The following is a 27,748-nucleotide window of genomic DNA, read 5'->3' as shown; positions in this document are numbered from 1 at the left end:
TCATCAGGTCGTAGATACGCCAAATGATAAATGCGCTTAAAAAACTGTTGATATTCATCATGACCCATTGTGACATGTGTATTCAAACTGCCATAGTATCTTATTCAACAATTGTTGTCATTATGCGTTTGAAGTGTGCTAGCTGTTGTTAACAGTTGAATAATCTATATCTCCCTTTGCGAGCAGCAACGATTTGAGTGCTGATTGAATTGGCTGTGCTTGACTGGAAATAACCATTATGTTCCAAAGGAATACGACAATGGCGACTAGCCCGATGAAACATGCATTGTGTGTGGTGCTGCCTCCAGAGAAACAGACTCGGAGGATTAGTTGACGTGGCCATGATGTACATGATGGGAACATACCAACAATGACGAGTATATAGTACACGAAACACGGCTGACACAGATGTTGCAGGAACATTCTTCAGCCTTTGTGGTAGTGCTTGATTCCTTCCAGAATATTGAATTTGTTTATGGAGATATTTATGCTATAGTCAGCAATTTTACTGCTGTGTCATCGTGGACTGTAAGTAATAGAGTCTGGAACAATACTTGTCAACGATCCAATCTAATAAAGGAATAAGCCATTTAATACATAAGAACCACCAGGTCTCCGTTTTAGTGGACACAAACGACGTGAATAAAGTTACTAGCTATAGAGGACCTTGTCTGGTTCATAATCCCAAAGGATTATTAAATATTGAAACATATTAGTGGAAGGTAGGCATCATCGATAACGACAAAGGGGTGAAAATAGTAACCACGCTGCCAAAATACTGCGTGGAGGCAATGGAACTGTTGCCTTAATAAGTTGTGTCTGTCTTTTAACGGTTAAATGAGCTTTCTCAGAAACCTACCGACTAATCTTCTTCCGAGTTCCTAGTACTCATCACTTATCGATATAATGGAATCGCTCTAACAGTCGTTGTGTGTGAATACCCGTGTCGTATTGATAATACTTGCTATGTAACCGTGCAAGAAGTCATGTGTATGCCAAGTCCATTAACGCAAGGAAGTATTTATGTCCTTTGTTATCAATGCTACTCGTGTAATCTGTTGTTTCCGTCAGAGGACAATTGATAATTTATTGTCATGTTGTCAGGAATATAATTAATGTGTTTTTTGTTTTGCATGCAACATATTTTACTGTTAAGAATTAGAAACCTGACATATTTGACATTAACAATTATAGGTAACCTGTGTTTGGTACTTTGGGTTATATTAAAGATGCTGCTCAGGCAGCTCCGAGCCCGATGGATGCTGTAATGACTTGTGTCAAGTTGAACCCCGACGGTAGGGACAGTTTTACACCATCCGCATTTTAATTAACACGATGACGTAATGGAACGGCAACAGTATCAACGTGTCTCAATTATATATTCGTTGTTTCGTCATTGTCTTATGATTAGAATTATCCGTGGACTGTCAATATGATTTCTTTTCGTTGTCAAGGTGAACGTGTCAACGCAGTGATAATGACTCCTCATTATCGGTAATTTCAGTGTCAGTCGGTGTTTGATTTGTTGTTTTATTGAAGGCCTCATGCCCAATTTGAAATATAATACATTGTATATCTCCCGCATGCAAGGAAAACGAATGCAGCAGTCTTGCACATGATTATCTCTTTTCGTGGTTATTTCCATAGATGGCAAATATATGTTTATGTTATTCAGAATACGGTACGTTGAATCGGCCATTTACCCTGTGCATTCCTACAGTGACTTTCGAGCTTTCATAAACAGTGTGATTTTAGGCATGCAAAGGGTACAATACAATGTTTTCTCGACCAATTTTGTTTTTGGTTTTGGAGATACGTTTCATCAAGATGTTCTATTGCTGGCGTGGACAGAAGGGCAATTCCACTGAAGCACATTAAGGTCACGTGTTGTGTTAAGTCTTCCAGTCTTTTACTGTGATCGATGAGAATCTTTATCTGTAATTGTTGGTTCACTATCATCCTGAACATTTCAACGTATATTGTCATCTTTCTTTATTACAAAATAGTTTCCGATACCATTATCATCATTGATGTGATTTCACGGGATACACGCTGACAAATTAATTTCATTATTAATATAATATTTTCTCGGATTATAATAATTTACTATGTCAGATGCCGAAGGTATGGATTTTTTTATGTTGTTAAGAGCACGTCATGTCAGACCGCAATACAATCTCCCGCTTACATCTTCCAGAAATGAAACTAATCCCTTAAACATGACAACTGAAGCAATAACCTATATAAAGTATGTGTCCCCATCACTAGCACCAGAAAAACCAGTCGGTTCACAATAGTTTATATCCACCGACTCGTGCAATTTCCGATATTTTCCCGTTAAGGCGTAACATTCATTTACCTAGTTTATCAGATTAGCCACTCAACCCCCTGAACTCTTCTGAAAGCAGGTCTCTGTACTCAATTGTCCACCATACAACTTCATGGCCACCGAAGCAAGGTAACATCGCTAACCACTTCGTGTAAATATTCCCTCCCGCGCTGTTTAAGTAGGGCGATGAATGGAACCTCTGGAATACAAGGCTATAACTTCACATATACCAACCATTAAGACTACACTGAGTGCCCGTAATGTGGATTGTTTTATCCCCTGAGATAGTTGTTGCAGTACTTCTTGCTCCATATCGCCATTGTACTTTGAGCCTGGATGGGATATTTCACTTTCATTGACCTACATCTTCAGATGGTGTCGTTAAGGAGCCGTAATGGAGGCAAATAGACAAAAAACAATCAGTTCTTGGATAGACATGCGTTTTTCTTTCAACTCCATTATTCAATCGCAGACACGAGTCCCTGTTTCGATGAGAATCCCCGCTAGTTTTTCAGTTGAGGAAAATTACATTTCCCAACACTCCCGTTATCGACAGATTTAATACGTCCCAAGCTACGTAAGTGATATACAGTGATGGGCAATATGAGAATATACACCCCCTAATGGAAGCCTTATATTTTCCGGTTACCGTGTGTTATATGTTGTTATGTTAGATGTAACTGTTCTATCGAACGTTGTTGGATCGAAGTTGATAATGGAGATATTACCCATAAACATCGAGTATAAATAATTTTCCGACATTGATTTACACATGTGCAGTTTAACGATTCTCGGCGCTGATTGGTCAGCTGAATCAATATGCCGTCAGTCTGTTGCAGGGAGAAGAAGGTTCCTGTTTGTTGTGAAAATGGAAGTCTACTGCTGAGCAAAGAGAAGGAAACACTTGGATATTGGATTTGACAAAACTATTACAAACGTTATCAAAACTTTACTGAAAACATTCGCCTAAACACTGCACATTTAAGATGCAAAACACAACTGTGACTCTCGTATCAAATACATGATAATCGAATAACCATTTTTGTTTTGTTTCATTTTTAGCCATAATCAAACATGTGTATATCCTTTCTTTTTTGTCCTGCAGTTGATTACCCATGAGGGGTAAGGAGTGTTATTACTTTCCTGTTCTTGGTCGTTCTGTTGCGCATGGTCAAGACATCACACTACGTACCGCCATGAACCGTGAATACATACTGCTTATGGGCGGTGTAGTCGCTATTTGTTACCAAAGAATCAAAGAAAGGCTTTGTTCCAGCAGGGGAACCCGTGGAGCATTGACAATGACCGTTTTTCGTTTCGAACAAAGTCATTTTTTGCTCAATAAAGGAGAGCGAAAACAACCTTTCCATATTCATTAGAAATCTCTGTCAAAACCAGAGTCGATTGTTAGATTCCGACTATATCATGAGCATGTGTTTATGAATCCCTATCAAATAGAGATGGTACCAGGTGTTCGCGAAAAAGTGAGCGTATCCTGCTCCACCGGTGGCAACCGTCACAAAGACATACAAGTAACATTCATGACGAATCTCAATTGTCTCTTATCTTTGTTTGAAAAATGAACAATTGTTATGTGGTTTAGTGAGTGATGCCATATTGTATTTGTATTTTGGTTAAATGTAAATAAATAACTCTGATCGTCTTATGAACAAAGGTTGTATGGTGTTCTTAGAAAACTTCGTAGACAAGAACATGCTCGATTGTACCTTAAAAGTTGTAAAATGGAGACGTCAATGTCTGGAGCTGCTGGAATAATTACTTAAAATATAGGGAACGTTGAGGTCATGTTCTTGTCATACAAGGCTTTCAACTTGCAAACTTGATAAAGGTGGCTAGAACCATAAAACAAACAAGCGTTGTTGCTCATCGACAGCTGAAGTGCTTTCCTTTTATCATGTAACTGAAAGAACAAGAAATGATTGATGGTCTTGGACACTGTTGTTCAGTTCATATGTCACATGTAATATCTTACAAAAGTGACAACCCGAAGGGGATTGTGGCTTTGTCAGCTTTGTAGCTGCTTTGTGGCTGCTTTGTGGCTGCGTTTTTTACTTTGCTTGATCATACTCATCATATACTTCTGCATTTAAGTTTGATTTTTTTCACCTGGCAATAAGGGTTACTTTCGCTTGAGTGTTCTTTGTCACTGACGATCAGTTGAAATGACAGATATGGACGGATCCATCGCGAAGACATTAATGTGTTATTTGCAGGTTCCACTCCAGTTTGAGTCGATCCAGTTTATTCTTTCACTTATGTCTTTACACTAACTTCTATTTGGCCATTACCAGTGGGGTCGACTTCTGGTAATGGTCCTTGTTTTCTTTGTCCCTGGGGCGTAGCAGAACACGTTGGAAGTTCGAATCCTAATTTCGCCCTTTTTATGAACCTTCGTCTGTCAGAAACCATACTTGTTTCTGTACAAAAGTCGCTTTGTCCTTTCATTCCTTCCACAGTAGGCTGACACACTGATATTGCTGTTCATAGCTGCCTTATGTATTGGATATTGTCGGGAATGTGAATGTATGCAGCTTAAATGTTTAGGTTAGGTTGATAGGACCACACGCATTGGTTATACATGAATATTGCTCATTTAGAAGAGCTCCGGGTGATAATGTCTTTGTGTGAATCTATGTCCTTCGTGTCTAACTCTAGTATTTTCGGGCTCTGCATCTAAACGATGCGAGTGTATGGTAATCAAGGGCAGATACTCATGACAGAAAGTGTAATAGATTTGTTTATTTAGTTTTTCATCTATCGAAATTCATCCTTTCCACCGTTTTTCATCCCATCATCTCACTAGTTAATTTCGTTTCAACGTTCTTCATCTTTCCATGTCCACATTAACAAGACTTCATTGGGGTCATGAATTAAGAATAAGTCCCTTAAGCGTGACAGAATCCAATGGTTGTGGGTTCGAATCCCAAAACGGCAATAACCCCTGCCCATTTACTGTTGGCTTCAAAACATTTAGAATTGATGTCACTGACAACTGTTTGCGACATGTATGAATAAAACATATTTCTTTTCTAATTTCAGGTAAGTGCTCGTTGTTGGTGTGGTCATAACCTGTATCCCACTGCCCTGTCAAGGTAGGAATGGATGTTGTACATTTACTGTTTCCTGTTGCGTACTGAGTTTGGACAGCATCCCAGATTACTTGTTGAACTATATTAACATCGCAATTCCCCATCAGTCAGAAATGAGCGTATGCTGCAGCGTAGCTGTGATATTTTACGGTATGGTCGAGCGGGTAAACATTCATTCATTCAATACTTGAATAATTTACCTATTACCTTCACTGCCATATAGATTGTTTTGTGTCAAATCACTTGCATCATCAATGTCTGGATAACACTGAAGATGATACTGCTAACTAAATTTCCGCATCCAAAATGAAAAAACAACAGTTGATTAACGATATAAATATAAGCTTATTGATATCACAGGAAAAAAATATGTTTTCGGTGTTTTGTTTTGCTTTTTTGTTGTCTTGATAACACTGCAGTCGATACCATTTTGTAAATGGTATTTCAGCATCCAAAATGAAAAACAGTTGATTACCGATATTAGTTTATCGATGTCACAGGAACAAAATATATGCTTTGGAATTTTGTTTTGCTTTTTATAAATGGACGTATCATATGATGTAGTATTCTCAGTAATTCATTTTGTCATGTATTGATTTTGGATACGTTCCCGACATTGAGATCTTTATTCAAGCATTATTAAGGCCATCAATCATGTATATACCACCACTTTGCATTCATTACGTCTTCCCATATTGGATATCCGTTCAATATGAACATCAAGTTAATTACTTTGTATGTCTTGCTTACATACTACATGACCTATTTCTGTGCACAAAAAGAAGTTTGTCAAAATTGACATAGCCGAATCCTAATATGTTGTCAGGATTGAATATGAACGCGCCTTTAAGATGTAGCATTGCCTTAATATTTTCTATTCTATCTTTGATCATGTTAACACTGGTGTAATGTCATTCACTATTAATGTGTGTGTGTATGTGTGTGTGTGTGTGTGTGTGTGTGTGTGTGTGTGTGTGTGTGTGTGTGTGTGTGCACGCACGCTAGCACGCACACGCACACGCACGCACACGCACACATATTATGCATGTGCGCACGTGGCTTTAAAGTGACGTTTCATTCCATTTCAACCACCTGATGACAACTCATTCCGTCACTCCATTACTCAGCCTTTATCTTACAAACCCCGTTATCTGGACGTTTTCACGGGTCCCATAACGTTACGAGTATATACGGTTATAACACGGCTTTGAGAAGAACTGACCAACTACAACGAAATACAGATTATCTATGAGTGAAGCAATGATTACAGCATTTACTGTCGAGGAATAAATAATCCGTTTATCAGGTGAGTTATATATATGCCCTTTTTCAATGTGATGTAATGCACTGTTGGCGGAACAGTTTACTGTGACAACGTAATGACTGGATAATGACATATTGTATTGTTTTCAACAATGCGTCATTATACGCCATATTGCTTTAGCCGAACAGCTTTGAGAATGACCAAAATCCACATGTGTAGATATCGGGATGGCATTGCACCAAACGTTTAATCCCCCATGGGTAATATGAGGAATTCACAACCACCATGGAGCGTAGCTATTACTGTGTGTTGTGCAATGTGTAGTCCCATGTGGATACATGTACTGCTCATTAACTCCACATGTACGAGGGAATAGCATTGAGTTCCTCCAGCACGAGGGCATTTTCATGCTCGCAATTCAGCCAGAGCTCCTCCTTCGCTGCCATCATTCTCTCGTTGCATCCCCCGGGTGCTATAACGTAATAATTTCACGCCAACGTCAACATTTCACTGTAAGGTCCATTAACGTGTAATAAGAGTGATGCACATTCACGCACAAACGCTCGCAAAAACATATCTTTTAGTGTGATAATTTTTAATCTAGAAGAATGTCTCGGTTGTATGTTCAATATTCAGTCTACTCCGATAATAACTCAACATTCCCTTGGCATTGACCCTTACGGTTCGAGTGAGTAAGTATGGTTGTACGCCCCCTTTAGCAATATTCCAACAATATCACGACAGGTGAAACCGGATATGGGCACACATGTGGGGATTCGAACCCTGGTCTTCTGAGTGACGACCGCCCCTGACGGTTCTAGCTAATATCGACATGTACTAATAAATATATCCATGGATGCAGTTGATAGCTCTTATCATAGTAATTCCTACCGAAATAGAAAGTGACATGTATTGTGTGTTATCGATTTACAAATATGACGCCAACGCCAGAGAATACATGAAAAGTCAACGCCAGAAAAACAAAACAAGTCTCGGCTATTCGCCGAAAGAGATTGAATTGGGAGTAAAAGGCAAAACAACGGTGAAAATGATATGAACGGATCACTGAAAATCAGTGAAGACACCAGGTGTTCTAGAACAGGGTAAGCATTTCCTGCCGCTACAACCGCGACTCTCCTATGAAAAGTAAGTATTCTTGTTGCCTGACGCAGCACAGCAGCACAAGACAAAAGACGTTCCCATGTATGTCAAATGTATATGTATGTCCATTGGGAAAATGGCTTTCCCCTTTCCTAAGCTGTTTTGCGGCAGAAAATAATATACCGACTAACCAGGTGTAAAGTGGGAAATTCATGTCATTGCCTAATTTATCAAGATTAACAATATCAAGTTCATAATGAAGCTTTTGATCTTCCCGAAGACACCGAATGTTCCTTGTTAGTGAGTATAGTTTAACATGGCTATTGGGCTTCACACACTAACCCGTGTTGGAATCAAACATACATGTAGGTCATAGACATTACGAGTGTAGGATTATAACCACCCACTGTACAACTTGTGAGTGAGTGAGTGAGTGAGTATGGTTTTACGCCGTTTTTAGCAATATTCCAGCAATATCACGGCGGGGGTCACCAGAAATGGGCTTCACACATTGTACCCATGTCGGGAATCGAACCTGGGTCTTCGGCGTGACGAGCGAGCGCTTTAACCACTAGGCTACCCGACCGCCCCCTGTACAACTTGTCATGTGGGATAACCCATGTAGGGAACTGTTAATGTTATTTGGTGAAAGCACTGTCCGATGCAGCAGGACAGACACAGGTGGCCCAGTCGTCTATGGCGCCACAGACCATTGTGTACAAAGCGACCCAGGAGGCTATGATCGTGAGTTCGAATCCCAGATTCATCCTGATTACGCTTCTTGGTTTGTCAGCATCATACCTGTGCAAATGGTTTCGTCAAAGTTGTTAACATCTAAGACTGCATCACTTGTAATACCATTTACAGCGACGTTAAATCAAAGTATCTTGTCCTAGTTAATAGGAACAAATTATTTAATCTTGATTAAAGGATTATGTTTACAAGTACAGTAATCAACTATTCAATAGTTCATTATATCTTGAATGTATTTCTTCCTGAAATCCATACTCCTTCTCAAGAATTATATTGCGGATTGCTGATGCGGCTTAAAGCAACATTTACTCACTTACTCACTCACTCTCAGAAAATAGAACTGTTCGTTACATTCAGTAGTTTAGATCTCCAACCTCGTGTGCTTAGTGGATCAGCTTTTTTTGGCACGATGAACTATTTGGAAGAAGCATGTTAAGTTTGATCAATGAATTTAAACTACATGATACGGGTAGGCAGATTCAAATGACGCAATCTAAATTTATATTTTAGTGCGTCTTACTGTTGTGTACCATTACCGTTGTACTCTTAACGTGTGTGTATGTGTGTGCGTGCGTGCGTGCGTGCGTGCGTGCGTGCGTGCGTGCGTGCGTGCGTCTGAGTGTGTTTCAGCCGAGATCAAATAAATAAATAAATTATTAATTGATGTATCATAAGGTCATCTAAAAAAGTTAAAAACAATTTTTTTTCGTTGTGATAGAATTGAAATGATCGCCAATACTTATTTCAGACTGACATTTTAGAGAATCGTGGACGGTGGACAAAAGGTCAAGGCAATTTTAATTTACTTATCACATGTTATATGTATATTACAAAACATAGGGGAAATAGAACTTTGTGCCCCGGTTTCCAAAACTATTTGGCGATCCACCAAACAAGGTTAATGTCCCTAGTTTAGACGTCACCAGTCTTACGTTGTATCAGCAGAAGGCTGTGAAGTTAACGTCTAACAAACCAGCCACAAGTGTGGACTTTAAAGAGCATCTGTATTATGCAGCACCCAAACAATCACCACCAGTGTGATGTTGCTTCTCCTTTCCTAGAGGTAATCAAATCTCGATCCAGACTCGAAAGGTGATTAATGTCAACAAAACGAATGTACATGGCAAGATTACAGCGTTATACATATCCATGTAAAACTGAAACATTTAATGATCGTAATATTCAGGGTTTGTTTGGTGTCACTATATCACCGTGGTGTGTGTTTATTTGTTTAGGTCAAGAAAAATTAATAATGATAAGATTCCTCAGAAAAGGTTTCGTGTAACTGGCCTCGTTAATGGTGAAAGCAGGACTGGAATCTTCTTGACAAAACGTGTCAGAAGCCGTTGAAAGACCCTGAATATTAAAGGACGGTGTTAAGTCCGCAGGGAAACATTTCCCACACGTTCCTGTCTGAGGGCTAACGCCAAAACTGACCAGTAGCCGAAATATCACCCAATAAAAGACACCAATGTCCGTCTGGGCAGCAAGTGACTATGGTAACGGTACCCGTTGTTGCAATCCAGTCGCTCAAGGGACATACAAGAAGTAGATGTGTTTCCACAGACTGCATCATTTAACATCAACCTTCACGAGTCAGTAGTTTGATGGGGATTGTTCTGTTCCACAGTTTCAATGATAATTAGGTCATGTTCATGAACTAGGTTAGTGCTGGCTCGGTATTTAAAATAATTGCCGTTCTGTAGGTCAACCATGTACCGCCTATCTACTGTAACTCCATCTATATGACGACGGTCCAGCGCTTGACATCATGAGCATCGATCCAAGCAATTGGGATACGATGACAATGCAGCGAGCCTGACCACCCGATCCCGTTAGTCGACTTTTACGGCAAAAGACCTATTCTACATCGGATCTTCACGGGTAACCTGGATTAGGTACTTAAATTTGGTATGGATTAACACAGAGTTGAGTATGTTTACAACCATTTGTCAATATCAGGAGGTAGTATATGCTTTCCCTATTACACAACATACATGTTATTTTTTTTAAAAAGCACGAAAAAAATGATTATTAGTAATTATAAGATAATTTAAAGAAATATGTTTTCCTCATTACAACACATAAAGGTTATTTTTAAAAAAACACAAGAAAAAAACTGATTATTATTAATGATTAGATATTTTTAAAAACCTAGATGGATGTTTACGATTCATTTTTCCCTGGTTGATCTTTAAGACACCTTAAAGTTGTTGTCCCAATCTATATAGAGTTTTCAAATATTTGAGGTAAGAGGTAAGTCGGTGTTATGTTGATTTTGACACGGCTACTAATTTTATCGCATACGTGAAGATAGTGACAATTTGTAGATATGGTTTTATCATATACTTCAGTGTGAAAGACTGAGTTTTCCGAAGTTGAGAAAAGTGATATTTTCAAATCAGAGAACATAACACTTAATATTTCACTGCAGTGAACATAACACTTGATATTTCACTGCAGTGAACATAACACTTTGGGGGAACTATTGTCATACAATAGTTACCTCCTGTTAACTTGTCTCCCTTTGTCGTAAGTGACCAACCCGTACACAAACTGACAGATGGTCGTTTATGGAGTTAATATCACTTCTTGCCGTTTGTTATTCTCTCGAAAATGTTTCCATATAAACTGTAAAATTCTCTTTTAACTCGTCAATCGAGACTGTTCGTTTCGCAAAGCTTGTAATCTTTAGCTTCCATGTTTCCAGGTGTGTCATCACCATACGCCTGCTCGTGGGCGTCCCCGAAGTGGTAAATAATTAAACCTGCATCACTTGGGGCTTGAGCTGACACGCCGTGATGTAACCGGAATTCTGTTAAAAGCGGCGTTAAACCCAACTCACTCACTCACTTTAGCTTCCAACAGCGGTATCCTGGTTTTCACGCATATGTTTTGTTGAAGTTGATTTTGTATGTAATCAAATCTAAATATATGATAATTAATTTTCGTGACCCTAAATATTTTTCTTTACTTTTGTTTATATTTTTTTTAAGATTTCGCAAATACGAAACTACTTTTTAAGTCGCAAATACAAGGGGTGGTGAACCGTCCCTGTGTGTTAGGTAGGGAGAATTTACGTTCCAAGGTTTTACATTTGTAATGATATAATTTGATTTCTGGTAGATCGCGCAAATATCTCCTTTCCCCAATGTCACTCGATGAGAGAAACATGATATTTCACTCGATACATGTAATATCCTCAATGTCTTCTTTTAACAGACATTTCCATGGTTATGGAAAGGGTTTTGTCGCTCTTAATTATTCAGATGACTGTGGAGGGAACATTGTCATGGCAGGGAAAACTATCATCACCCTATTTCCCTGGTTCCATCACTGTAAAGGGATTCATAAGAGTCAGTTCTTGAAGTCTGACGCTTCCATTTTGTTTGGATAAAGGCCGGTGACGTTCCACATGCAATGCCGGTAACTTTCTACATGTAATGCCAGTAACGTTCCACATGTAATGCCGGTAACGTTCCACGTATGGTGCCGGTAACGTTGCACATGTAATGCCGGTAACGTTCTACATATAATGCCGGTAACGTTCTACATGTAATGCTGGTAACGTTCCACATGTAATGCCAGTAATGTTACATGTAATGCCGGTAACGTTCCACCTGTAATGCCGGTAACGTTCCAAATGTAATGCCGGTAACGTTCCAAATGTAATGCCGGTAACGTCCCAAATGCTATGTCGGTAACGTTCAACATGTAATGCCGTTAGAGTTCCATATGTAATGCCAGTAACGTTATATGTAATGCCGGTAACGTTCCACGTATAATGCCGATAATGTTCTACGTGTAATGCCGGTAGTGTTCCACATGTAATGCCGGTAACGTTCCACACGAAATGCCGGTAATGTTCCACGTGTAATGCCGGTAGACTTACACATGTAATGCTGGTAACATTCCACCTGTAATGCTGGTAACGTTCCACATGTAAAGCCCGTAACGTTCCACATGTAATGCCGATAGAGTTACACATGTAATGCCGGTAACGTTCCACATGTAATGCCGGTAGACTTACACATGTAATGCCGGTAACGTTCCACATGTAATGCCGGTAGAGTTACACATGTAATGCCAGTAACGTTCCACATGTAATGCCGGTAACGTTACGTGTAATGCCAGTAACGTTCCACATGTAATGCCGGTAACATTCCACATGTAATGCCAGTAATGTTACATGTCAAGCTGGTAACATATGTAATGCCAGTAATGTTACATGTCAAGCTGGTAACACATGTAATGCCAGTAATGTTACATGTCAAGCTGGTAACACATGTAATGCCAGTAATGTTACATGTCAAGCTGGTAACACATGTAATGCCGGTAATGTTACATGTCAAGCTGGTAACACATGTAATGCCAGTAATGTTACATGTCAAGCTGGTAACACATGTAATGCCAGTAATGTTACATGTCAAGCTGGTAACACATGTAATGCCAGTAATGTTACATGTCAAGCTGGTAACACATGTAATGCCAGTAATGTTACATGTCAAGCTGGTTACACATGTAATGCCAGTAATGTTACATGTCAAGCTAGTAACACATGTAATGCCAGTAATGTTACATGTCAAGCTGGTAACACATGTAATGCCGGTAATGTTACATGTCAAGCTGGTAACACATGTAATGCCGGTAATGTTACATGTCAAGCTGGTAACACATGTAATGCCGGTAATGTTACATGTCAAGCTGGTAACACATGTAATGCCGGTAATGTTACATGTCAAGCTGGTAACACATGTAATGCCAGTAATGTTACATGTCAAGCTGGTAACACATGTAATGCCAGTAATGTTACATGTCAAGCTGGTAACACATGTAATGCCGGTAATGTTCCACATGTAATACCAGTAATGTTCCACATAAAATGCCTGTAACATTCCACATGTAATGTCGGTAACGTTCCACATGTAATGTCGGTAACGTTCCACATGTAATGTCGGTAACGTTCCACATGTAATGCCGGTAACGTTCCACATGTAATGTCAGTAATGTTCCACATAAAATGCCTGTAACATTCCACATGTAATGCCGGTAACGTTCCACATGTAATGCCGGTAAACGTAATGCTTACACTATCAACCACTGTTTTCTCTGATCCACGTGTCATGATACAACAGGCACTGATATTCAAATATCAAGGAATGGCCCAGATTTTTATGACACAGGCTTTTGATTGGCACAATGTAACCTACGCTAGCGCCATTCATCTGAACCCTGCAGGAGTCTAATCCGAGCTCCACTTCTTTCAATAACCAATCACACAGAAAGCAGCTCCAGGCAGTCTTGCTGCCTGTGTATATATGTTGCTGTAAATCGATATCAGAAATACTTACTGGAAGCAAATATATATCTGTGTTACTATACTCTGACATTTGGTTGATGCTTGGAAGTGAGATGGGTTTAAGGTCACTTTGAACAATATTACAGTTGTATCACGGCGTGTCAGCTTAATGTGGGAGGAAAGCCCTAAGTGATGCAGATCTCAGACGTTCACCACTTTGGTGAAACCCACGCGCACGGGTATGGTCCTGACAAACCTAGAAACATAATCGGGGCGATCGAACCCATAATCATAGATTTCTGGTGTGCCCAGGGGACGTTACTCTGCACAGCGAATTGCGGCGCCTTAGACGACTGGGCCACCCGTGCTCCTGTTATGTTATAGTGATCATTGGATACCTTAATATCCAACTTTTACGATCTGAATGCATTCTGAATTGATGGTATCATCTTATCTTTGTCGATCTATTGTGTAAACATATCCCCTGTTTAATTCCTGCTAATAAGCTGTTCAACTACACTACTGAATCTACGCATGGCGAATACATTTGTTGTCATTTTACCCACGTCGTCTCTTCCTGACGACAACAGTCCAAAATTTATTATGCAAAACACCAGATGTTTCTCCACCTACATTTGCCTGTCAAACTGGGAGATAAATGGCTTTGTAATGCCACCTTGGTGTGCAGAGTTACCTCCCATAAATGCCTGGATCCTGGGTTCTCATCTTTCGATTGTCGTACCTTACGAGCTCTGGAGTTTCTCATAATTAGTCCCATCAACGACAAGTGTCATTTGGGATTTCTTCCCATAAGACGCTGAAGCGGCGATAAACTCACTCTCTCAATCAAAGGACTGCATTGAAACATGGACGACAAACACTTCATGGGTATAGGTGTCAGCTGCTGTCCATTTTGTCCCCTCTTTGAGACAACTTGAGACTCATTGTCCGGTATCTGTTTCCTGTCCTCCATACATGAGTCTATGTGGTAATGTCCAATTCACGTGGTGTAATACCCTTAAAGCACAGCACAATCCTCAGCGGAAGAACGCACCTGGTAAGTAAGCCCATGAAGGCATCAGCTCGATCCAAATCAATTAGAAAGTCACATGTTGTTCAACAGACAATTCCCCTATTCATCTAAATGGTCTCTCTCAGGTCCACCGGGACTTTGCTGTCTCGAACTATAGGTTTGTGAACACTTCTAGCTTGGAAAGAGGATGTGCAGAGGAGAGTTAAGGTCTGATGATGGTGCAAGTTGGGTTTGCGACGTTTAATTACGGGGGATCAGCGTGGCAACTCTAAGTACGTGACTGCTGTGACGGGCATGGGGTGACGGGAGCTCGGTAGTGACGGAGTGAGAGTGGTAGGTTGGTCGTTGTCAAATCGATAAGTTGCTGTCACTCTGTCAGAGGAACAGAGACGCGCAGAGCTCGAGGGAGGGGGAGGCTGATAGGATATGTGATTAACACATCAATCCTTGCCTGCTTTCTTCTCTGGATTTACTGGTTCTTCTTCACCTTTTTCAATGTGGTCGAGGTGCGAGAGACCTTACAATCCATACCAGTGCATGTAGCTCGTGTGAATGTTTGTTTTATATTTTTCTTCGTATAATGAGTGAACGGAGTACTCATTTTCTATGTGCCGAAATGAGATGAGTGAGTGAGTATGGATTTACGGCGCTTTATATTCCAGCAATATCACGGCGGAGGACACCAGAAATGGGCTTCACACGTTGTACCCATGTCGGGAATCGAACCCGGGTCTTCGGCGTGACGAGCGAACGCTTTAACCACTAGGCTACCCGACCGCCCCTGAAATGAGATGAAAAGGGATGTCGTACCTCCGTCCTTCCGTCATTTGCTGTACATGTTGACATCTTCTCTCAGTATTTATGTGATTGATCCAACCCATCTGTTGTTTCCTAATCCGATACGGTAAACATGTGTTTATGAATCACTATCAAATAGTGATGACACCAGGTGTTCGCGAAAAGGTGAGCGTACATCCTGCCCCACCGGTATCTCCAGTCAAAACGCATGCAAACAAAGAGTTCATAAACTTAACTCTCAGATATTTGTATTGAAGGACAGTTAAGCTTCCATTAACGGGAGGTAGGACTCCTCCTTGTAAACTGTGGAGTGGACTTCCGGTATCCGTTCAATAGAGACGTACGCCAGTAAGTGTATGCGTCTTTAAGGGAATAAACCACACATTTGGGAATATATACATTGTTACAGTAGGACACTTTGTCATCGGGCCATTTAATAAATAAATTAATTATATGAATTGATTTAATATCGGTTTGGATGTTAACACGGTTACTTTGTCCGGGTTGCAAAAAGACTGGCATTGAAGACCACTGTGTGGTTACTTTGGAAACTTATGAACACAAAAACACAAAACCGCATGTCTCTTGGGAAAGTGTAAGTGTTGTATAAATGAATGTGGATCTGAACCTTTACTCTCAGAGCACGTGAACATGACTAATCAAAGCTACCTGCTGAGCACAGTTCTAACTGCAATTACTTTAATAACAATATGACAGATGAAAAGAGATTTGGAATCTTGCTGCGATCTCTCATACCATAAAGCTTAGAAAGTCTCGTTGTGTACGTTGTTATGGTAATAATGAGAAACATACATCTAATTAATCAACAGCGTTAATGTTGTGCAAGAATACTCAATCGAAATTCTGCTTTAGGAATTGATTCCCAGTTGCAAATTTATGAAACCACAACTGAATACTCAGCGAACAGCAGATGTCCTTGCAATGAATAATATAATATTGATAGGCCATTTATATTGCACTGTATTTCAATACCACACAGGGGCATGCTCAAAGCGCTACGCTATTATTACCCCGTTCACTGGATGAGTGTGGAGTTAATTTCATTCTCATCTCCCTAGGGAGTATACAACCCAAGTTGCCTGTGGGGCGCTAGAAAGTTAACAGCCTCATTACAATCTCATCCTACCGGGTACCCATTCACTGCTGGATGAACCGAGGCCCATTTCGAACAAAGGCTCTTGCCTAAGGAGACACAACAGTGAATGGCTAAAGCCGGAATCACACCTGTCCCTTTTTTTCGTCCGGTATCCGTATCCGTGACATGAATCCGTATTTACGTTAAGGCTTGTCCGTAGTTATATTTACACGTATCCACATGTTGCAGATGTGCAAAAAGGGAGCTGCGGGGGGCCACAATATAATGTGACGTCACAACAGGTGTTATTCCACTCGCAGGTACATCCGTATCCGCAAACATCGGTCCGAGGGGGAAAACAAGGGTGGCGGGACACGTGTCCAAAATGTACGGATACCGATACGGATAGGTGTAGATGCCCTAGTACAAAATGGAGTTTTGCGGATAGGTATACAGATACAAAAATACGGACAGGTGTAAATGGCTCATTACCCTTGTGTTTATATAATAGTGATGGAACACACGAAAAAGTCAATCATGTCACATATACACTTATTTATCCATATTTATCGTTGAACTTATTTGATAAAAGACCATTACATCGAATGGCCCAGATTTGGACAGGAAGTGGTTGAAGGTATTCGTAACTAAATGCATAACAATCGTAACCCAGATCTCTGAACGTTCTACCGATGGTGCCCTCTTATCAGCAGTACAAGCTGACTTAGTCCTGCACCATGACCGTGGAATATATTTATTTTATCCAAAAAAATAATCTAAAAATGAATACAAAAGCAAGTCTAGCCAGCTCAAGCTAGCTCTGTATATCTGAAATAAGCATAGGGAATTTTTAATATTTTTAGAGACAAGAAGGGTATTGTGTAATATATGATTTCAGCAGAGACCATATAATATTATATGGTCTCTGATTTCAGAGACTAAATGTTAGTCTAACGCTGACTCTACAGCATTAAATAGGTGGTCCCACAGTAAGACTACATGGGGTTACTACATCAGATGCTGCAGCGTCTCCCCATCCTCCTTAACTGCGTCTAATCCCCGGTCCGTCATCGGCATCTGGCGGTCTAGGTATTTTACATAGTAGTGCGAAGGGGTAATTTGACAGACAGCCGCATGTCCCTGGTTCCGAGTGTGTACCCAGCATTACCACAGCCACGGGGCGTAATTATCTCAGCCAAACGTCATCCAACAAATGGTAGCAACCGTTAATTCCACAGCTAATTGCAAACCGCTTCTACAGGTTACCTTTAAACTGCCAGTCAGTACATTACTCAGGCTACCGATTCCACGTAACGCTTATAATTGGTAATCAATTCCTAAAGCAGAATTTCGATTGAGTATTCTTGTACAACATTTATACTGTTGATTTGTTACAGTTATGAGGGCGTGACAGAGTTGGTTATCACCAGACACTGATTGTATTGAACGGGCATGACAGGGTGGTTAATGCGTCATAGACGACAGCACAGCAAAGGTTCCGTCACCTGTCTAGAATGTTAATTTTGACACATTGCTTTTTCTAACTATGGCGTTCTTGCAGCTTGAAGAAGTGTCGCGTTGCAGTTTATTGACAGTTCTCCTTCTAGGCCGGTTCTAAAGGCCTTGGAGATGTCACAGTTGCAGGAGATAAAAATAGACAGTACTTTCACCTTGTTGGGGCAGGCTACGAGGACCATATGTGGGGAAAACTGTGTTGCATAAACTGTAGTTTGTGCACAATGCACTTTAATGTGATATACATTACCAATCAGTCATGCTGGGAAACACACTAAATGTATTTGTGAATCCAAGTGTAATTGTATTTTACAATATCACGCTTTCCGCACAAATTAAGTTTGTTTTCTGGGCTGGTTTGTAATTATAACGCAAAACGATTAAACCGAAGATGAACAGTCTCATGTGTTTCTTTTATGTTTCATATACAGTAAACTACGGTTATTACAAACACGCTTATGACGAACTGACGGATATAACGAACTTGTAACGACTACTTGCTGTAGTTATGTTGTACATATGTTTATAACGAACTACGGTTATAACAACCTAAAATTAGTAGTCCCTCTGTATAGATATTTAATTAAACCTTTCCTGTCACGGAAAAGGGGATATTTTAACATCAAAGATATTCGAAATGACAACAATTAATATTTTGTCCTCGCTATTCAAATAGTTTTAATATGCCCACAGTCTGAAATTGTTCGATTTTGAAAGAGGCTTCTTAATTGGGCGTTAGGGACATTCTGTAGAAAAGATCCAAACAAATATTAATGTTATTGTATACTATTTTGATGTTGAAACAGAAAACATCACAGATTTTAATACACATTCTGAAGTGGATATTTGCCAGGTGACACCTCTAGATCCAAACAAATATTAATGTTATTGTATACTATTTTGATGTTGAAACAGAAAACATCACAGATTTTAATACACATTCTGAAGTGGATATTTGCCAGGTGACACCTCACATCTGCGATACAACGTATTCAAGTATTTCAATGCGATCTGGTGGGTACGAGCTCTCAGTTATCAGTACAGAGCACTACCTTCTTGCTCCGTCATAATAGGTGGCAATGATCTCAAGCTGCTAAGCCCAAGAGACAAGCCAAACACTTTTCCTAATGTCATTATTAGGTCTTACTCCACACACATCTATGTGATCAATCTACCCCACGAGCACGGGTATGGTGCTGACAAACCTAGAAACATAATCGGGGCGAACCGGGATTCGCTCCCACAATCATAGGTTTCTGACATGCCCAAGGGACGCAACTCTGCACAGCGAATCGCGGCGCCTCATACAATGGTGAAACTTCGACTACTATGCATGGAACGTACCTGGAACGTACCTGGAACGTACCTGGAACGGTTACTTTGACCAGCAGAAAGAGTAACATAATGTTGATTTTATTTCAATTTTGAACGAACGGGAAGGACGTTCACAAGATGAAGCTTCGAACGTCTTATGGTCTCTGTCACCTTATATGCACAGGGCTCCCCGTTGCGTGTCATAGGGCTCACATTTCTATCTCGTTCTGAAAATGTCTCGAATGATGGGATATAAGGTTTATAAAAGCATATCCTTGATAGATAGTGTGGTGTTGTTTCACTGAAACGACACCTTTAATTGTTACCAGGTGCGCAGCTGTGTGTGACAGTTCTATATTTGTATTGCGTTATGCATAATTCATGGTTCATGGAACTATTCAAAATGTATTGGCACTGCGGGACATCCCGTGCAGCATGCGCGTACTATCAACATATACGTCATGAGGGGCCCCATGGGGCTTCATGGAAAGAAACAACCTTGATATAATGGTCTTGATTGCTCGTAGATTCATTCAGTGTGGAATAGAATTCCCTTAGTCAATGAACAGTATTCCAAACGTCATTAACACTTCAAACAAATATCCATCGACCCGTTACCTCCCAATGACCATTTACTTAATATTGACTCCATGGGTAGTTCATTTACCATTGTGAAGACGAGCATCACGGGAAACATTAAATTTTAAGATTGTGAAAGCTTTGAATATTTAAGTGAAGAATATATAGATTGTGTGGAAGTGAGATGCAGTGCTTTGTATGTTCTTGTGTAAACAAATGGCTTTATTGATAGGATCACGTTAGCGTCCTCGCACTCATACCTGGAACCCAATGACGGATGGCTGTAAGGCTATTAATGAGATCCTGGCTGTGGCCTGTGTGTCAGACAGTGGACAGTGGCTGCTGTTGACCACATGATTTACCTCATTACCTGACGGAGATGTGAATTATTCATAACTAACAGTACTTCATTCGTTTCATCCGGGATTCTAGTTTGACGACAAAGACCACATTGACCCGCTAGCAGGACACCCACTGTCTCCGTGAGTGATTTGAGAGTATTATCTTCTCGAGGAATTACCGACATGATCTGTATATATGTCAGAAAGAAGTGACTCATCTCTTGGCAAAATCCCTGTTGTAAAACTTGAGTAGGAAGGTGATATATATACCCGACCGGCTAGAATGCCATAGAAGAAATCACAGACAAGACTGCACTTCCGTGTTGCACAGTAAATCATCATTAAGATTGCTGTAAACATATCTGGGTTGAATTAGTTATTGCCAGGAACTCGGAATCCTTTCAGATGTTTCAATCTAGGCCATAGTGTACACGAAGTATGTCAATGTTATATTTTTAGGAAATCATGCCAGTTAACAGGCACTTGCTTGAAATCCTACTGAACACACACGACTCAGTTCCCAAAAGGCATACCACCTGTGCGTTAAAGATCGATCAACAACAATTACACTACAATGGTATACATCAAAATGGATATCTAAAACAGGTGCGCAGATGTGCACAGTTCTATATAGAGCAATGATAATTGAGTCGGAGAGGATTAAATGTTGAGTACGCTTCTAACAGCATGAGTACCAGTATCAAGAAGGATTAGGTCGAGCAGATAATCAGGCACTGTCCCTAGCTGTATTCACGTTCATAGCGCGAGCTTGCAACGCGAGCAACAAGCCTGTCCCGCGAAGCTTGGATTGGATCGAAGGACACCGCACACTGTAGGGTACTGCTATACAAGCATGCTGGATTTTTTCCTTCACTATTCACGTGGAAAGACCTATAATGTGCCAGACCTTTGGCATTGAAGACGTCAAAAGTGTTTAGGATCACGTGGAGTTGATGCTGGAGAATAGTGAATGTATACAGAGGTGGCAATTCCGATATATATAATCATCGCTGGATCATCGGGGAACGGTCAAATGCGAGTTGGCAATAGACCACCTTTTCATTTACTGGAGTCGTGACTTTTGTGCCAGCTCTTCTACCTTGGATCTAGCATTGGATGAGTTTAATTTGGCACAAGCCTAGTGTGAGATGAATTCGGCTAACGTCAGTGTTCGAGATACAGGGGGTCGAAAGAAGTCAAAAGCGGCTTTAGATTTGGAGGTTTGTTGACAAACTAGAATTTTCAAAACAATTCTTAATTTTGAAACTTTTTCAAATTGGTATTTTTGGGATAGACTCTGCACATTGTTATAGACCTATTGTAGATGTCTGCTTTCAATTTCACAAGTAGAACCTCGTTTTTGTGAGGTTTAGATCACTTCGTGGCATGATTTTATTGCAATACATATTTCACAAACTTCATGACTTTATTTAATTGTAGTCAGTCGCACCAATTGCTATAAAAACTGATTCGGCACGGAATTACATCAATCCCAGAACTGTCAGGACCAGATGTTAAAAACTCAAAGGTTCGGTAAATAATTTGTGTGTTACATTTAACATCCATTGAGAAGGAACGACCTTAATTGCCGATCATGCATATGCATTAATTGTATAATTTGATCGTGAAATTCGTCACACAATAGGACTCCTGCTTATATCATACCGGCATAGTACTAGATGCCAAGGCGCCACATGTAGGATTGGATACAGTTAACGGATACAAGCGTCGGGATTATTGCTAGGTCTGCACACACGTGGATTTCTCCCGTCGTAGCGTATATTAAAGGGATAAAGTGAACTGATTTTGAGTGCACCAACATGAATTCAGCAACTGTCAGTGTGAAACACACGGAGGGAAACAAGAAAAAACACGCTGCTGTGGATTTAGAGGTAGTGTACGATTTGTCTTTTAAGCCTGTATTGTCATTTCCACGACCTCATTATTCCTATATGACGTGTTTATGTTCTTTGTTTGATGTGCTTTACCTGGACAATGGTACATTTTTCATCCTTATTCCCATACTACTTCATATCCTAAAATACATCTACAGGTTTTGATTTTTATGCATACCCCTGTCTGTAATGAACTCGCACTGATCTTATTCTCCTTGCAAATGCTCCACGTTGGGTATTTTAAGTTGTAACATTTAGCGTTATATATACTAGCACATACTAATTAAATTATGTGTTTATTTATGATACTCCTATACATACAGTGTTGCTTCAATCATACCTATATTGAGATCTGGTGCAGCAACTGTCTGAGTGACGTCAGAGTCAGGTAGAATAGCCTGTGACGTGTTATGTTTGGTACATATTGATTCAGCAGCTTAGCTATGCACATGGTATTTCTGTTACAATAGGCAATACAGCTATGGTGTTTCAATTATTTGGTTTAGGCATCCATTCCTCATTCTTTTCTGGACGAAGAGTAAATGTGCATTGCTCTGTTAAAAACGTACCTTTATATTGATATTACGTCAAGGCCAGAGAATAACCAGTCTCGATTATCCACGGAAACCGATTTTATTGGACACAAGAGGCAAACTAGCGTTTGAATTTATATCAATAGATCACTGAAATTAAGTGATGACACCAGGTGTTCTCGAAAAGAGTAAGCATGCATTTGTCCTACCGGAAGCACCTACACTCATACCAATTGTACATAAAAGTAAGTGCCTGTTGCCTGACGCCGTATACCATTAATACAGAATAGACGAGAATAGAGGCATGTCACAAACATGTATTATCAAATCTGCAGTCTTGTTCTCAGTGTTTCATTGTGGAATATCGAAATGCAGATTAGCGTGTGAAGGTGGAGATATTGATCGACTTAAAGAGGAATCTTGAGATGATGGTGATCATGACATGGGTGACACTGTTGGGTCAGCCTCCAAGGAATTTCACCCACATGCAGTTACCCCCCTTTACACGCCATGACGTCATCAAACAAATATCCAGTTATGGTGTTCATTTCTTCTGGAACCAATGTTGATTCACCAATTGTTCAAAAATACAGCTGATATAGTCGTGATATGCCAAATCAGGGATAAAATAAACTATTGTCTTTTCGTCAACGTTTAATGTTTGGTACTGTTTGTGAACATGAATATTTTTTAGCTGTCCAATTTTCAATGATGGAGTAAAGGGGTACGACACTAATGTATTTTGCAAGGTTTATAGCGTTAAAGTGACGCACCAGCTTTGACAGTTAATAATTATTTATTTGTCCTACTGTTTTCAGCAGGTTCACTGATTGAGTGTCAGTAACGGTGTCTGTAATGCTGTCTGAATGAATGCTGGTAGCCCTTACCTGTATGGACATGCCTGTCGAAATGTACTTGCTAGGATGAATACAAGCAAGGATGTTTAACGTCAACTGACTGAACGTTGTATGTTTAAGTACTGTAAAATGGAGTAATGTCCATAGCCTTGTGCTATGTGAATTATGGGTTATTTAGGAAATAAACGACAAGTGGGGGTTGGTTTATAGTACGATAAAACACTGAAAAACGCAGCCCCGAGTGGTTTATTTTCCATTATTGTACAATAAACAACGACCTCGATTTTTTTTATGTCTTGATGAGATATCAACATTCTGTACAGCCTCTTGAAGGAGTTGATAAAATGTGAAAGCTTTAAACTATTTACCCAAATTTTAATAATGACGACTCCCTGAATAAAATCCGACTACGGAAAAGTCGCACAAGTCCATTTTTGGAAACAAGTGAGTTAAGTTTGGTATTTCCCGCATATTCTCCCAATCCTCACGTCGATTATCTGATTCCTTTTCTCCTGAGGCCGATTGTCATATCTCTCCCACTTTTGGATACGATCTTTCGTCCTCTGCGTTTATATGTGTTGCCCTGCTACATCTATTGGGAATAACTCACTAGCCACTTCCTTCTAAAAAATTAACGTCGTCCAATATATGACGTCATCAAGTTGCGAGCGCATGTTCAAATCTCCAGATATTACGTCATGATAGAACAATGATATATTTTGAAATAAACAACGCTTCGTTCTTCATTGTTCGTTGCGGTTTATCGCGTAGCTCTTTATAAAGCTGATTGACTGAATGCGTGCAGTGATGCATGTCTTAGAGTTTACCACTTTGGTGAAACCACTAGCACGTGTATGGTGCTCACAAAACCTATAAACATGGTCGAACCGGGATTTTAACCAAAGATCATATGTTTCTGGTACGCCAAAGGAAGGCAACGTCGGTGGTTCGATATCCGGCCACGTCATACCTAAAGATGTTCAAATATGGCACTTGTTGTTACCTTGCCTGGCTAAAACAAGGACTGGTTGGCTCGGAATCGGCACACTGTGTCTGAGTTGGGTATTCATGTTAAACTGCGGTGTGGTGTGCTTTTACTATGAAACTGGCGTCAGCCACACGCAAACACAGACGCACGCACACATGCACGTCGTTCTTTAAGTTCAATAATGTTGAAACCCCTTTACACCACATCTCGCCTAACCCGTCGCTGATGAAGAAGCTGATCATCCTTACTTGTCACAAGTTAAATATCCAACTTTTAAATGTCACTCAAATATCTCTCGGGTACATACGGGTATCGTGTCACTTCACACTTTACATTTTCCCTTATTCATGTCCATCAGTATATATTCTGAGGAAAGCCAGAAATCCCACTACCGTGACATTTGATTTACATGTTCCACTATGACTCGTTTAACTCTGTCATGTATGTCTGAAAATGGATACAATCCATGTATTTCTGCAATGTTGACACTTTCGCAAAGTAAGGTACGCCCAGCCTTGTCAGCCTATTACGTTATTATAATTATGTTTAATTAAGCAAGGCTATTCATTCAGATCTATAATATGACTCGGTAATTGGCTAATTATATATGGTAGGTCACAAATAATTATCGTTGTTTTTATGAAAAAGGTTAATTAATGTTTCCCTTGCTTTAATACTACATGTTTACACACAAACAATAGACGTTTAATTACAAAGGTATGATGGTCACATGTATATAGCAACTGTTGACTGTAGCCAGGCTGGTGTTATCGATTTGTAGGCTAATTTGACATCCACGTTTTCCCATTGTTTTGCTGTACCTGCAAGCAGTTTCAGTAACCGGAATCCACTAGGTACAACAGATATGATGGAGCTTGACCTTGGTCGCGTCTTGAAAGTATCAGCGTCTATCAACAAGTAAACAATATCAATGTCAGTAATGGGTAACAAAGAAATGTAAACAAGGCTGTTGCTTTTGTTATTTTCATTGGCGTCGGTTTGGAAATGCTTGGACTTGTGTCTCACTAATTTGGTTGTGTAATTATACTACAGCCATATCAGCACCATCAGTAACATATTAGTTGTTTAAAACTGAACCACTATTTACATGCTATCACAAAATGATTTGTTATAGTCTCTACGTTAACTTTTCAATTGCTCTAAGAATAACCTGTTGCCTCCCGCTGCATACCTCTCGGGGTACCACACACCCCTTTTGATACCGTTCAAGGCCCCTTGGAATACCTTCTTGGACAGCTGTTGATATCCATAGCCCTTCCTGCACTGTTTAAAATCAGTCATTCATTGATAACAATTTAAAGCACTGTTTATTCCTTATTCACACGTCATTGTGTCTCATGAACAAAATCCAAACGTAGGCCTCGTGTGAAGGATACTTTTAGCGGAAAACAGGAGATCTACTCATTTTAGAAACAAGCCCATCTTGTGACCTTTCGTGAAGATGTGCATCTTCAACAAAATACCCTTTTGACATTCCGAATCCTGTTTGAGCTCTGGGCCTATTCCATATATTGATGTTACCCGTCTTGCTTTGATCCATGTTGTCATCGGCAGCCTGCGTCATCTATGAAATCATGTTGGGGCTATGGTCTTTCGCTGACTCTGGGAATCTCATCAACGAGTCGTGTTGCAGATTCGTGGCAAGTGTTTAAGCGCCGCCGTGTTTCCTGAAGCATTGACTTGTGGCCCTTCTGATCATCAGTAATACTGATCACGGGAATCCGAGGCTCTGATTATGATCATGTAATTGCATGTTTTATTACCATCTTACATCCCTCTCTCTCTTGCAAAACCACCAGGATTGAAATGTAATCACAATAAATACAGACCCATTCGCATGTATCGTGTTGTATTTCAATGAAAAAAATAAATGTTATCCGGAATTATATCAAAGGTTTATGGTCTCAGTATAAGTATGAAATGGACTTTGCGACAGCTACTTCAAAGTCAAACAATACCTTCTATGTGATTGTGTCTTTACTGCACGACATTCGCACAATTTCCATGACGTCATGACGTCATAAACACAATCGATTAGAACTTACTGTGTACTGATCCGTCCTTTATTCTTCCATCACTCCATCCGCCATATTTTCATACTTTTCATAAAAAGGTCATCTCAGGAGCATGCTTACCCGTTCTTATTTCTCGCATGACGAGATATTGTAAATGTGCTGGGAGAAGGTGGTAATAAGTGCTGCACTTGTGCCCAGTCCCTTTGTCTTTTTGGACAATAAAATATGTTTTATAATAATTGTGCTGTGATGACACCAGGTGAAATGACACTACGGGTGTCCTGCCCACCGGCAGTGACCTGATTTCTGTCCATCACCCATCTGTTTCTATCTGGATATACAGGTTAGAATCAGAAGTTGCTCATGCCACATTAACCGGAGTATTGCAGCAAACTTCGTCTCGCATATCTGCACCCATCAATGTATCAATTTCCAAATATATTTAAGTTTAATGAATTAACGTCCTCTTTAAATATTAAGGCACCTTTGACTGCGTGTATATTACATGCAATGACTTTTAGAAATTGTAAGATGAGTTACTTAAATAGGTAGAAATCAATGTGTCCAACCAATTTCCACAAAGATATGTGCTATAGGCCTATGGCCTTTCAGTATTTCTGTAATATAGATTGATTGATACTCTTAAGTACTGACACCTTGTCCTCAAATTATATAGGTCTGCATGATCTAATTTACAACGCATTTGCAAACGTGTGCATATAGGGACGATCGAAATTCTATTGTACATGTTTGTTATATTCTTTCGAGTATTGATTATTGCAAATGAAAGGTTTCGGATAATAAACGTGTAAACTGTCCAATGAGTGGCGGAGGAGTCTTTATGTCAAATGCTATAGGTTACAGTCCACTGTAACAAGTACACTAAACACAAAACAGTCCTTATGAT

General features: G+C 39.9%; 1 protein-coding gene across 9 annotated transcripts in view; it reads left to right on the top strand.

Annotated features, from left to right (window-relative positions):
• LOC139465697 (dipeptidyl peptidase 4-like) overlaps positions 1–27,748 on the top strand; it is a 547,041-nt gene that overhangs the window by 230,411 nt on the left and 288,882 nt on the right. The window contains exon 1 of one of the 9 annotated variants that reach the window (XM_071247494.1): positions 21,236–21,752. The exons of 7 other annotated variants lie outside the window; for them this stretch is intronic. In XM_071247494.1, coding sequence (XP_071103595.1) covers positions 21,681–21,752 — 72 coding nt within the window. In that variant the 5' untranslated portion in view covers positions 21,236–21,680. One more of the 9 variants, XM_071247493.1, reaches the window with a different exon arrangement.

Source organism: Haliotis cracherodii, unplaced genomic scaffold (assembly GCF_022045235.1).
Source record: "Haliotis cracherodii isolate W230 unplaced genomic scaffold, xgHalCrac1.p SCAF_18, whole genome shotgun sequence".
NCBI lineage: Eukaryota > Metazoa > Mollusca > Gastropoda > Lepetellida > Haliotidae > Haliotis > Haliotis cracherodii.
The sequence above is the reverse complement of the archived record's forward strand: the minus strand, read 5'-3'. Positions and strand labels throughout refer to the sequence as shown.